General features: G+C 47.2%; 1 protein-coding gene across 1 annotated transcript in view; it reads right to left on the bottom strand.

The window, feature by feature from the left end:
• Positions 1–12619, bottom strand: part of LOC149462518 (uncharacterized) — a 38579-nt gene extending 25960 nt beyond the window's left edge. Inside the window, exon 1 of the mRNA XM_089676846.1 lies at positions 11682–12619. Within this exon, the coding sequence (XP_089532972.1) occupies positions 11682–12560 (879 nt within the window). The 5' untranslated portion in view covers positions 12561–12619. The remainder of the gene's footprint in view (positions 1–11681) is intronic.
• Positions 12620–13641: the final 1022 nt, after the last annotated feature.

Below are 13641 nucleotides of genomic sequence, written 5' to 3'. Positions count from 1 at the left end.
GGCAGCTGGGACCACAGTCACCAAGAAAACAATTGGTAACACACTACGCCGACAAGGACTGAAATCCTGCAGTGCCCGCAAGGTCCCTCTGTTCAAGAAAGCCCATGTCCAGGTCCGTCTGAAGTCTGCCACTGAACATCTGAATGATGCAGAGGAGGACTGGTGGGAAGTGTTGTGGTCAGAGGAGACCAAAATCCAGCTTTTTGGCATCAACTCAACTCGCCGTGTTTGGAGGAGGAGGAATGCTGCCTATGACCCCAAGAACACCATCCCAACTGTGAAACATGGTGGTGAAAACATTCTGCTTTGGGGGTGTTTTTCTGCTAAGGGGACAGAACAACTGCACCGCATCAAAGGGACGATGGATGGGGCAATGTACCATCAAATCTTGGGTGAGAACCTTCTTCCCTCAGCCAAGGCATTGAAAATGTGTCGTGGATGGGTGTTCCAGCATGACAATGACCCAAAACACACGACCAAGGCAACAAAGGAGCGGCTCAAGAAGAAGCACATTAAGGTCCTGGAGTGGCCTAGCCAGTCTCCACACCTTCATCCGATTGAAAATCTGTGGAGGGAGCTGGAATTTTGAGTTGCCAAATGTCAGCCACCAAACCTTAATGACTTGGAGAGGATCTGCCAAGAGGAGTGGGCCAAAATCCCTCCTGAGATGTGTGCGAACCTGGGGGCCAACTCCCGGAAACATATGACCTGATTGCCAACAAGGGATTGGCCACCAAGTACTAAGTCATGTTTTGTGAAGGGGATCAAATCCTTCTTTCCCTCATGAACAGGCAGATCAGTCATCATTTGTTAGACGCATTTCTGCTGAATTTGTTGTTGTATTCTGTCTCTCAGTGTTACACCGAACATTCCATTGTTAGACCGATCATTTCTGTGTGAGGGGCGAACATTCCATTGTTAGACCGATCATTTCTGTGTGAGGGGCGAACATTCAACATTAGCCTGGGAGCAAATACACATTTCCTTCACTGTATATGCTAGAGATGGTCTGCATATAAATGGAAGGGGGTCTGCTGTGCTGGGGGAGGGGTTTATGGGAAGGCTGGAGGAGTATATAAACTAGGATGGAGGGGGGAGGGAGAATTCAGTTTTAACAGGGTAGACAGATCAGACAGGTCAGTACTTGTTGGTGTTACAACCAGTGGAATTGGTACCATTTGTATGAAAATAAAAAATGCTCAAAATCCGTGTGAACAAGGTGTCAGTGAGTGAAGTGTCGGTGAATGTACAAAGGTGTAAGTGAATGGACAAGGTGTCGGTGAATGAACAAGGCGTCGGTGAATGAACAAGGCGTCGGTGAATGAACAAGGCGTCAGTGAATGAAGGAGGTGTCAGTGAATGAAGGAGGTGTCAGTGAATGGACAAGGTGTCAGTGAATGAAGGAGGTGTCGGTGAATGTACAAGGTGTAAGTGAATGAACAAGGTGTCGGTGAATGAACAAGGTGTCAGAGAATGAAAGTGTTTGTTCCCCAATGCCAGAAGTGTGCCCAGCACAATAGGTGAGTTGGAAGGTTTGGTGCATGAAGAGAACTAGGATTGAATTGGTATTGCTGAATCTTGGCTTCATTCCTCACATGACTGGGCCATTCATATTCCTGGCTAGGTTCTCTTTCGGAGAGACGGGGGAAATAGGAAAGGGGGTGGAGTCTGTCTCTATGTGAGAAGTGATCTCAGAGCGAGTGTGAAAGAGGACCTAGTTGATGGAGAGTGTGATGAGGCTGAAGGATTACGGGTGGAACTGCACATGGGGGGCGGTACTACAAAGGTCATCATTGGAGTTTGTTATAGGCCTCCCAGTGTTAATGAGGAGGTGGAGACTCAGCTCCTCCCACAGATGGAAAGGGCTGGGACAGTGATAATAATGGGGGGTGGTAACAACCCGGAAAGTGACTGGAGTAATGGTACTGTGGGTGTAAACACAAAACAACCCCTCCTGCCCTCTATGGCCCAGAACAAGGGTGGATAGATGGACCCGGAACTTGAAGAACTTCCCCACCAAGGCATCAAAGGTTGTGCGGCTCTAAACAAGGCTGGGGAAGCCCCACCAATACTGAAAAGCGAAACAAAAAGCACACCAACCTTGTGCATTACCTCAGTAAAATGTGATTTTATTGGATGTGAAAATATCCTCACAAACAGAGAAGTATAACAAGCGTGTAAAGTCCTTGATGAGACTTGACCAATCAGAGACCAGCGCGAGTCTAAACACGAGGGAAGTTTCTCAGAGTCAGGCTGACGCGTTTCGAGTCCCTTCTTCATCAGAGCTGACTTGGCAATGACAATCCTCTTCTATATATACCCTGGGACAGAGGTTGGACCCTCCCACTTGGGTTGGGCAGTCCCGGGAAAGGAGGCGGGACAAAGGTGACATCACAACATGCTCACACAAGTAACAATACATTACACATCAAGAGGTATAGTAAGAGACATTAGAAACATTCACCGGCATTAAAAGCTGTAAGAAACGCAGGGCAGTGTAATATATACATGAGGAGGTCATATAGTCTGTGTATATATATATATCCCCATATAATAAATAATGACATATTGGGAATGCTGCATTGGGGTTCATGGGGATAATATTGTTGGATCAGCACAATGTATAAAAAGTAAAAATGAATGAATTGAATCCATAATTCCTTTGGATAAAGCCTGCTGGTCCTCAATTGTTGGCTTCTTTCCATGGAGATAAATGTGAACACAAAGTAGGTATACACATACATTTCAATGGCAGCCAGAATGTCCTTGCTTTGTGTGGGCTGTCAGTGGGGTCATTGGGCAGATCTTTGTCTTTAGATGTATGGAGTATCATGAGTAGTGTTACTATACTGGCAGCAGAGGGAGATCAAGTGCTGCCATTGCCAAATATAGCTTCTGGAGGTGAATTGGAATGCACGCCAAAAGGTGCGTGGCTGTGGGGGCGCATGTGCAATGAGGCGATGGCACGCTGGAGTAGTCATGGAGATGGGCCTCCGACGGGCTATCGCACATGCGCAGTGAGGCGGCGGCAGGCTGGAGTAGTCATGGAGATGGGCCTCCGACGGGCTATCGCACATGCGCAGTGAGCCGATGGCAGGCTGGAGTAGTCATGGCGATGGGCCTCCGACGGGCTATCGCACATGCGCAGTGAGGCGACGGCATGCTGGAGTAGTCATGGAGATGGGCCTCCGACGGGCTATCGCACATCCGCAGTGAGGCGACAGCATGCTGGAGTAGTCATGGAGATGGGCCTCCGATGGGCTATCGCACATGCACGCCAAAGTCAGCTTATCATTTACCTAGTGGAGTGCACTCCGGACATCCCGGAAGGACGGCTGTGAGATGTTTTCCAGCCGTGACTGTAAAGTTGGACCTCTACCTACAACTCTTGGGACAATTAGCCTGCATGTGACCTCGCTGTCTCCATCTACAGCATCAAGTCTGGGGTGCTCTTCCTTTATGTGTCCACCTGTTTTCCAAACCAAGAGGTCCTCCCCTAAATCTTGGGGTGTTGGTGGGATTGACCTGAGCCTTTACATAGTTAATAGGGTAGATCCTTGATGAATTTGCATCTTGCATCACGCCTGTCCCAGACTTGTGTTCTACTCCTAGCGCTCTGGGTCACACTCCTTAGAAACAGACTATTAAATTCTCACAGGTCAATCCCTTGGAGAATGTCAAAAGAAAGTCCTGCCATTACCCCAACAGAAGAAATTCCCTGTAGAATTCACCTCACAGGGATCAATGATGGTCAGGAAAGCACCTGTATCACAGAAACCAACGACTTTTTGTACATCTATGCAGAGCTCCTGTAACTGCTGCTGCCTTATCTTGGGGTAAGTGGCTGGACTCCATAAACTAGAAGGGCACCAGTTGTTGTTGGAAGCATCAATTCACTTTAAGATGGTGAAAGGCTCTTTCCTTCTGGCACCAGAAATACACTGGGATCAGGGCAGGTGTTTTGATTCTGGGGAGGGTGAAGTTCCTTGGGCATCTAGCCTGGAGATGCCTGGGTTATCCACATCTGTAGCATGGGTGGTCCAAGGGTGACCAGAGGGCTGGGGTTGGAGTGGAATTTCTTCAGAAGCTTGGTACATATCCACATAGTGCACCAGCTTGGGAGAGGTGGACCTGAGAGTCTTTTTCTAACAGGGCAGCTGGCCTGGCAGTGACCGGTTTGTCCGCAGCCAGAGTCTCTCTGTAGAGATAATGTTAGTGGATCAAATTATCCTCCCAGCACTTCAAGTGTGTCCCTAAGCCAACCGCTTCCATACCCCAAAGTGATGTCCTGCTGGAAAGAGCATTAATAACCATGTGGCCCTCAGATGAAAAGCCATCCCATGGATACTTTTGTAGTTTTGCTGCTGAACTGGGACATGTACCTTGCAGAGGCATGTTGAGGCCTCTTGCTGGTACATGTTTGGAAGGGGCAGGGGTTGTAGCGGAGGGAAGAAATATATATTTTTTTGTGTGTTGTTTGTTGAAGCACAGACAGCATTGTGTCCTGTAGCTGGATAAAGCCAGATGGGCCAGCAGCAGGTTTGGATGCTTAAGGCTTGGCTGAACTCAAAGGACAATATAATAACCCTATGCTGGCAGAAAGGGTCAGATGTTCCTGAGTTTACTTCTGTGATGGACACACCGGACTGAGGGCTGCATGTCTTCCTAGAAAGAGGTTACCTGGTGCACAGAATTGCTGAGACAGATAGCTTCCTGGACACTGGGACTCTGCTCTACTCTCTGATCTTCTGGCAGCGTCTGTCTGTGTGGCCCAGATGCTGGGGCAGGACACACAGCCTTCTGAGGACCCATGATGTGCATATAAAGAACCTCTGCCCACCAGACCTCCTGTTCCCTGCCAAGCTGCCTGGACTTCTGTTGACTGGTGAGTCCCTGAACCTATGTTGTGTCTATTGCTGCTCATCCCTCATAGTGCCTGGACTCTGGACTAAGTGGCTGCTGGATCCGATTGCTGCAGTTTGCCAGTCTATACCCTTGATGTGCCATACCATGCTGCCCTGGTCTCTGCCCTGTGCTTGAATCACCCCACTTTTCTGTCCAGTTCCCTATACTGTGCTGACTTAGCCCCTTGTCTGTCCAGATCCCTGTCCTGTGCTGGACTCAACCACATGTCTGCCCAGATCCCAGCCCTGTGCTGGACTAAACCACTTGTCTGCCCAGATCCCTGCCCTGTGCTGGACTAAACCACTTGTCTGCCCAGATCCCTGCCCTGTGCTGGACTCAACAACTTGCCTGCCCAGATCCCTGCCCTGTGCTGGACTCAACCACATGTCTGCCCAGATCCCTGCCCTGTGCTGGACTCAACCACTTGTCTGCCCAGATCCCTGCCCTGTGCTGGACTAAACCACTTGTCTGTCCAGATCCATGCCCTGTGCTGGACTCAACCACTTGTCTGCCCAGATCCCTGCCCTGTGCTGGACTCAACCACATGTCTGTCCAGATCCCTGCCCTGTGCTGGACTCAACCACTTGTCTGCCCAGATCCCTGCCCTGTGCTGGACTCAACCACATGTCTGCCCAGATCCCTGCCCTGTGCTGGACTCAACCACTTGTCTGCCCAGATCCCTGCCCTGTGCTGGACTCAACCACTTGTCTGCCCAGATCCCTGCCCTGTGCTGGACTAAACCACTTGTCTGCCCAGATCCCTGCCCTGTGCTGGACTCAACCACATGTCTGCCCAGATCCCTGCCCTGTGCTGGACTCAACCACTTGTCTGCCCAGATCCCTGCCCTGTGCTGGACTCAACCACTTGTCTGCCCAGATCCCTGCCCTGTGCTGGACTCAACCACATGTCTGCCCAGATCCCTGCCCTGTGCTGGACTCAACCACTTGTCTGCCCAGATCCCTGCCCTGTGCTGGACTCAACCACTTGTCTGCCCGGATCCCTGCTGTATCAGCTGGATTTGACCCTTGCTACATCCTACCCTGGTCCGCCTAGATCCCTGCCTAGTGTGCTGGACTTAACCACTGCTACGCTGTATTCACCCTGTGGGCTGGGTACATTCCCCTTGCCATACCGTCTGGTGGCCTGGTGTACTGGTTCTCCATTTTGGTTGGCCATCCTACATGGACTATCTATGTGGTATTACATTGCTACCTGGTGGACTATTTTGTTGTGCTGTGTCTTGTTATCCATACTGTGCCCTCACATTCCCCAATATACCCCCATATGTTGGGTTTTGTGTGATCTGCTCTGTGTGCTCTCTCTCTGCACTTCTAGTTTATCACTAGTGATGGGCTGAACACCCCCCGGTTCAGTTCATGGTAGAACATTCGAACAGACCAAACGTTTGCCGCCAACATCGAACCTATGGGACTCAAACTTGAAAATTCAAAAGTGCCCATTTAGAAGGATTATATGCTAGGTGTCAGCAATAAAAGTGGTATAGGGACTCGGGTACTGCCCTGATGGACATGAATCAGTGGAAAATAAATTCTAATAGTACAGTTTTTAAAGGGGCAGTTATTTTTCATTGCTTAAAGCAGTGCTTCTCAATTATTTTCTGTCATGCCCCCCCTAGGAAGAAGAAAACATTTTGCGCCCCCCCGCGCGACTGTAAATAGTATAATTTGTCTATAAAATTGTTATAAGTAGGAATAGTGCCCCATCATTGGTGTCAGTGGGAGGAATAGTGCCCCATCATTAGTGTCAGTGGGAGGAATAGTGCCCCATCATTGGTGTCAGTGGGAGGAATAGTGCCCCATCATTAGTATCAGTGGGAGGAATAGTGCCCCATCATTGGTGTCAGTGGGAGGAATAATGCCCCATCATTGGTGTCAGTGGGAGGAATAGTGCCCCATCATTGGTGTCAGTGGGAGGAATAGTGCCCCATCATTGGTATCAGTGGGAGGAATAGTGCCCCATCATTGGTGTCAGTGGGAGGAATAGTGCCCCATCATTGGTGTCAGTGGGAGGAATAGTGCCCCATCATTGGTGTCAGTGGAATAGTGCCCCATCATTGGTGTCAGTGGGAGGAATAGTGCCCCATCATTGGTGTCAGTGGGAGGAATAATGCCCCATCATTAGTATCAGTGGGAGGAATAGTGCCCCATCATTGGTGTCAGTGGGAGGAATAGTGCCCCATCGTTGGTGTCAGTGGGAGGAATAGTGCCCCATCATTGGTGTCAGTGGGAGGAATAGTGCCCCATCGTTGGTGTCAGTGGGAGGAATAGTGCCCCATCGTTGGTGTCAGTGGGAGGAATAATGCCCCATCATTAGTATCAGTGACACCAATGATGCGGCACTATTCCTCCCACTGACACCAATGACACTTGCTGACCCCTGTTGCAGTATGGTGCTGCTGCAGCCAGCATATGTGGTTGCAGCAGCACCTCTGCACTGCACACTTACCGGCTTTTCCCTCACTCGATTTTCGCGGGTCCGCTCAGCTCCGCCTCCTCGCCCGTGATTGGCCGCCTGTGTACCTTTCCTGAGCTACAGTTCTGGCGGCCAATCACCGGTGAGGAGGCAGAGCCGAGCGGCAGGAGTGAGGGAGTGGCCAGAGTGACGGAAGGAGCAGCGCTTCCTGGATGGATCATCGTGGGAGCCAGGTAAGAGACAGCAGCCCTCTGCCCACCCCTGTACGCACCCCCCTTGATGGAGCCTCGTGCCCCCCCTGGGGGGCGCGCCCCACTATTTGAGAAGCACTGGCTTAAAGTAAAAAAAAAAAAATATTCATTTAAATATCATGCCTGGGGGTCCCTTAAACTACCTGCAAAGTTGCACATCTGTACAAAGTATAGAACCTGCTGCAGCAGGACTCACACTGTAACCCTTCAGAGTTATTCTTGACAAGTGCAGGATTGGACCCGGCTCTAAAAATTCTAATTATATGTAATGCACCTCTCATATAGGTGTAGAACAATGTGGCCTTCAGTGTTGATGGTGCCTGAACACTGTGTCCCCTCACAGTTACTATTGCTGGGTGCAGTCATGGGCCCTGCAGTTGAGAACTGTTAAAAATTATAGAAAAATTATCCAGGATTGATTCATGTTGATAAATGTCAGTTGGTCAGCGGAGTCTGTGGACAGACGCACTCTTTTATCCGTCACAAAACCTCCAGCAGCACTGAATGTCCGTTCGGAAAGCACGCTGGATGCAGGACAGGCCAGTACCTCGATGGCATATTGAGCAAGTTCTGGCCAGTGATCCAGCCTCAAGACCCAGTAACCCAGTGGATGCTCAGTTGGAAAGGTCTCCAAGTCTGCTCTTGCCCCTAGATAATCCTGCACCATATGATGCAGACCCTGCCGATGGGTGCTTAAACCTAACAGCCCTGGGTGCTGAGGACTAAAGAACTGTTTAATCGGTCAGCTGGCCGCCTTCTCCAGCGCTCTTCCTTTAACAGAATGAAGCCTCAGAAACACGTTGTCCAGGAAATGGTGACCTCCCAGTGTCTGGAAAGGTGTTGCACAATTTCAAGGCATCCTCAGGATGTTTCATCCTCTGCTCCCTCTGGGAAGACTGGATGAGCTCTGCACCTTGACCCTTGTAACGTGGATCAAGAAGGGTTGCCAACCAGTAAAGATCTCGCAGACACTTTGAGGAAATCTTGAAAATGAAAGATGTACACACAGTGCGCTGGTTATGCAGCAAAGTTGAGGCCTTGCGTGCTTTTCTGCAACACTGGAAGACAGTAGGGAGCCATTCTGAGCAGATATCATCTGAGGGATCATGTGAATCTGCTAAAGTTAAAGGCATCCTGAAAGACCTGAAACAGATGAAGTTTGTGAAACTTTTACATTTCCTATTCTATTTTCTAGCAAGCTGAAACCTTTGTCAGAGAGTCTTCAGAACAAGGAACTTATGATCTGTCAGGTAAAAAACAAACTAGAACAAGCAGCTAAAACTCTTCAGAATCTTTCTGATGGGAAAGAAAAAAACGAACTTGAATTTCTTAGTAAGTTTACAGAAGATGGAAAACGACATGGGCTGCAGCTGACCAACCTTCAAGCTGGTGACAGAATTTCAGTCTATAGGCCAATCTGTATTGGCCAAAGCAGAAAGAGATTTCATTTTGAGGCTTTCCTCGTTCTCCTCAGATATTGTACAATCTGTCCATATATTGAACAGCGTGTCTTGGCCAGACAAAGCTCACATCCCCAACTTTGGATGGACCGAGTTGCACAGAATTGCAAAACATGTTTTTGATAATCAGTTTGAAGACAAAATTGAGCTGTTAGAAGCAGAGTGGGCTGACCTCAAACTCTCCATTCAAAATGGACTCTTTTATTGAGACTCTGAAAAGACTGAATCAGCAGAAAGAAAGATTCAGCAACATACTCCCTCTGTTTAACTTCTGTGCCGTACTTCCCCAACAACCGCCTCATGTGAACGTGGCTATAGCTACCAAATCAGAATAAAGACGGTCTATCGTTCATCACTGACACGGGAGACTTTGGATGATCTTCTGATGATTGCTGTTAATGGACCACCACTAAAAGATTACAATCCACACACAGCCATTGGAGTGGTATTTTGTATCAGAAAGGGGACGTTACACAAGTCTTGGTCCTGCTGTACAATGAAAACCATAGCAAATCTTGATGTGAAACTGGCTTCCTACTGCTTTTTGGCATCCCAAAAAAATCATTTTTTGGTGTGTTTTTTCTTCATGAAATAGAATACAATCCACACACAGCCATTAAAGTGGTATTTTGCATCAGAAAAATGGTATTACACAAGTCTTGGTCCTGCTGTACAACACAAACCATGGCTGCTCTGTTACAATGGTTACTATTGTTATGCCATGTTTTTTGGCCATCAATAGAGGCACTTTTTTCTTTTTTCTTAATGCCGCACTTCTCTAAGGTCTCTGCTGGAGATAAAAAATACAACATGTTTACAGTAATTATTATTCCATGTTTTTTGGCATCAAAAGAAGCACTTTTTTATGCTATACTTCTGTAAACTAAACTTACATCCTTTAAAAGAGACTTTACTGCAGTTACTAAAGATGCAGGAGATAAACAAAAAAATACAAAATGTTCACTGCAGGTTTAAAGCTGTAAAACTTGATGTTTTGATTGCACCCGATTGCTATTAAGCTATTGCTGTGATGTTTAAATTGACATAATAAAGTTATAATTGCAGTTTTTTTATATTTTGGACTCTTTATTCTAAAGAAAAATGTAATTTCATAAGCTTTAAGGGGGTGTGGTTGGGGGCAGGGCTAGGGACAGCATTGGGGGATGGGCCGGGGGTGGGGTTGGAGGTGGACCTGGGCAAGGTTAGGTTAGGCAACTGGTGGAGAGTAAGGTTTGTGCCTGGCTAGTAGGTCTAGACTCAAAATGGTTTATCCGGATGTATACAGTATATATATGACAAGGCAGACTACTTCATGTAACATTACATCTTCATCTCAGATTGTAAGCGGATTGGATTGGCCTGTGTATGGGATTCCAGATCAAGTCATGGCAAGGTACACGTTGAGCGTTGAATATCTGGGTGTAGAGAGATCACGGGGGGGATTTGTATATCTGTTGTCACATGTTGCTGAGTTACTGATTTCTTACACGACATTTCCAGACAGTTGGATGTAATTCATTAATATTTGGCAGTAATTGCTGGCTTGTATTTCTCCCCATTATTGTGGATTAGATCATTGTACTGTTATCTTGTATTGTTTATTATTTATCATCACCTATTAGATTTCATCCCCATTTTGTACTGATTTATATTATTAATAAATATATATTTTTGCACATTATTGTGTTTTATTTTGTCTTCCAATTATCACAAATACAGAACTGGGATGTCGGTTACTTTGTGAGAATTAGTAGGGAATCTCCTTCATTCCAGATCCCGCCTGTTTCCATGAATTGTATACGGATTATTTCCTCACAGATAAAGTTGACAATTTGTACCGTTCTGGTGTTTTTGATCCTCAGAAATGAGATCTGCCGTCATCAGACATGATGGATTTTCAGACATCTCTCCCATAGTTTGTAGACTCTATAACTCTCCTACACACTGAATCATAGACACTGATTGGGGTTATTGTACCCAAGAAATGGCGCAGAATACACCTTTGTCTACATTTATAAGGAAAGACGATTTATTTGTAAAAACAAGAAACAAGCAAAATTGGTAAAAAGTGGTGTTTAAATATCACCAAAATAAATATCTATTTGTGTGAAAAAATTACAAAAATATAATTTGGGTACAATGTTGCATGACTGTGTAATTGTCATTCAAAGTGTGAGAGCGCTGATACTTACCAGTCAGCCTGGGCAGGAAGGGGGTGGAAGTGTCCGGTATACAGGAGGTAGAACCATTTTTTTTTAAAAAGACCTGCAAGTGTTTGTGAAATCTCCCACCACAAAATGTACTCAGCCAATCACAGGGCAGGACTCCATTTTTATTCTTCTCCTGCTATCAATGGCCAACCCGGTCCCACACTTCATCCATGTCTTTGGGGACCTCTGATCTCCTTATGAACTGTTTCTTCCATGATGAAGATCAGCCATGGAGTATATCTGAGGTGTATATCAGGGTGTGCTTCTTCCCCACATGAGAGCTGGGATGTCCAGCAACATTCATCTAGAAGACATTTCCCACACTCAAGGCACTAATACACCTCCAGGGTTGTGTGGGACCCCTGATGTACAGGAAGACAGGACTTCAGTGAGGAACATTTCCCTCACTCAGGACAGGAAAGTGGCTTCTCTCCCTTGTGAGATCTTTGATATTTATGAAGACTGGACGTCTGTGAAAAACATTTCCCACACTCAGGACAGCAGTACGGCTTCTCCCCTGTGTGAGATCGCTGATGTGTGTAAAGATTGGAAGACTTTGTAAAACATTTCCCGCACTCAGGACAGAAATAAGGCTTCTCCCCTGTGTGAGATCGCTGATGTGTGTAAAGATTGGACTTATCTGAAAAACACTTTCCACACTCGGGACAGGAATATGGCTTCTCCCCAGTGTGAGATCTCTGATGTGTGCAAAGACTGGACTTCTGTGAAAAACTTTTCCCACACTCAGGACAGGAATACGGTTTATCTCCCGTGTGAGATTTCTGATGTGTGTAAAGACTGGACTTCTGTGAAAAACTTTTCCCACACTCAGGACAGGAATGCAGCTTCTCTCCCGTGTGAGATCTCTGATGTGTGTAAAGACGGGTCTTCCTTGAAAAACATTTCCCGCACTCAGGACAGGAATACAGCTTCTCCCCCGTGTGAGATCTTTTATGCACATTAAGTTTGTATTTAGAACTGAAACATTTCCCACACTCAGTACAGGAGAAGCTCTTGCCTGTTGGAAGGCCGGCCTGGTCCCGCACAGTCTGAGTTTCCTCAGGATACGAGGAATCCGATGGTCCATCTACACTGGGTGGTGCCGGATGGACATTGGAGGGAGCCGGGTTTTCTCCTGGACTATACTGTGTGATGTTCTCATCTTCTACTTTCCAGTCTGGAGACAAAGTGAGACAATCCTCGGAGGTTTTCCTCATCTCCCGGCCATGGACTAAAATACAAAGACAAAGATTACTAGACAGGAGCTGATTGGTTCCCCCAAACCAGGACTCCGCCCACATCAGGCAGCTTGGTCTCTGAGGAGCTTACAATTCCACCCTCAAGGGAACTAGGAAATGGCTCCTCTGATCTCCTACCAGGTCATTTCTTTATTCATGGACCTTAGTCAGAGAGTGAGGAAACAACCAGAACTGTCTTTTATAGGAGGGACAGTGATGAGGGGATTATAGGACGAGGGTCCCCACCCCCTCTATCACTCATCATGACAGAGGCATGCCTGTGTTAGCAACATCACGGGAACATATGCCCAGCAATCATCTTTGCAGTCATGGATTTTCTCCTGTTGCCCCTTTACTACACTTTCCAGTTCGGAACATTTTTCTTGGTAGGCTATAGCAGCCTCCATGTTTGGGTCAGATTTTTCTGTGCCGGTCAGAGCTCAGGCTCAGAGACCAGTAGTTATATCAGAAGACCAACCAACAGGATAGATATACAGGCAGGTCACCCTGACAGATGACGTAGGCTCACCTGAGGTGCGGGGTCTAAGCACTAACCAGTATCACCAGAGCTCCAGATGGTGGGTATGGGTTTTGCTGCGTGTTAGTACCAGGTCCCAGTAGTAGTAGTCAATAAACAAGCCAAGGGTCAGTAACAAGTGGTTCCAGGTCAGTAGTGAAGGTACAGAAGGTAGCAGGAGAGACAAGGGCAAGATATTGGATGGAGAAGGAACAAATATCTGCCAACCAGGAAGTGCAGAGACATGGCTTAAATCAGGAAGTTCATGGGAGGAGCAAAGAGTTCAAGGCTCAGCAGAAAACACAGCAATGGATTAAGCAAAGTGCCATCCATTATATCAGGTAGCTCAGTGAGAAGAGTTACTGCCAGACACAGTAGAGGTCCTGGGTTCAAGTCTAGGCTCTGACAGGTGTCTACGTTGAGCAGAGGCAATGAATTAAGATTTAGCTTCCAGCTGATCCCCAGAATCTCCATAAATCCAGTCTAGAGACATAAATTGTGTCTGCAGCACAGAGAAGGAAGATTATCCGAGAGAAATCCAGGAATACAGGACGGGGAACACAGCTCAGGAAAGTGACCAGGGGATTACAGGCTGATATCACCCAGTCCCCGCCCTACTCTGGACCA

Source organism: Staurois parvus, unplaced genomic scaffold, assembly GCF_062004578.1.
Source record: "Staurois parvus isolate SC_StPar_1 unplaced genomic scaffold, SC_StPar_1.0 ptg000174l, whole genome shotgun sequence".
Classification (NCBI taxonomy): domain Eukaryota; kingdom Metazoa; phylum Chordata; class Amphibia; order Anura; family Ranidae; genus Staurois; species Staurois parvus.
This window is presented reverse-complemented; position numbering and strand designations above follow the sequence as displayed.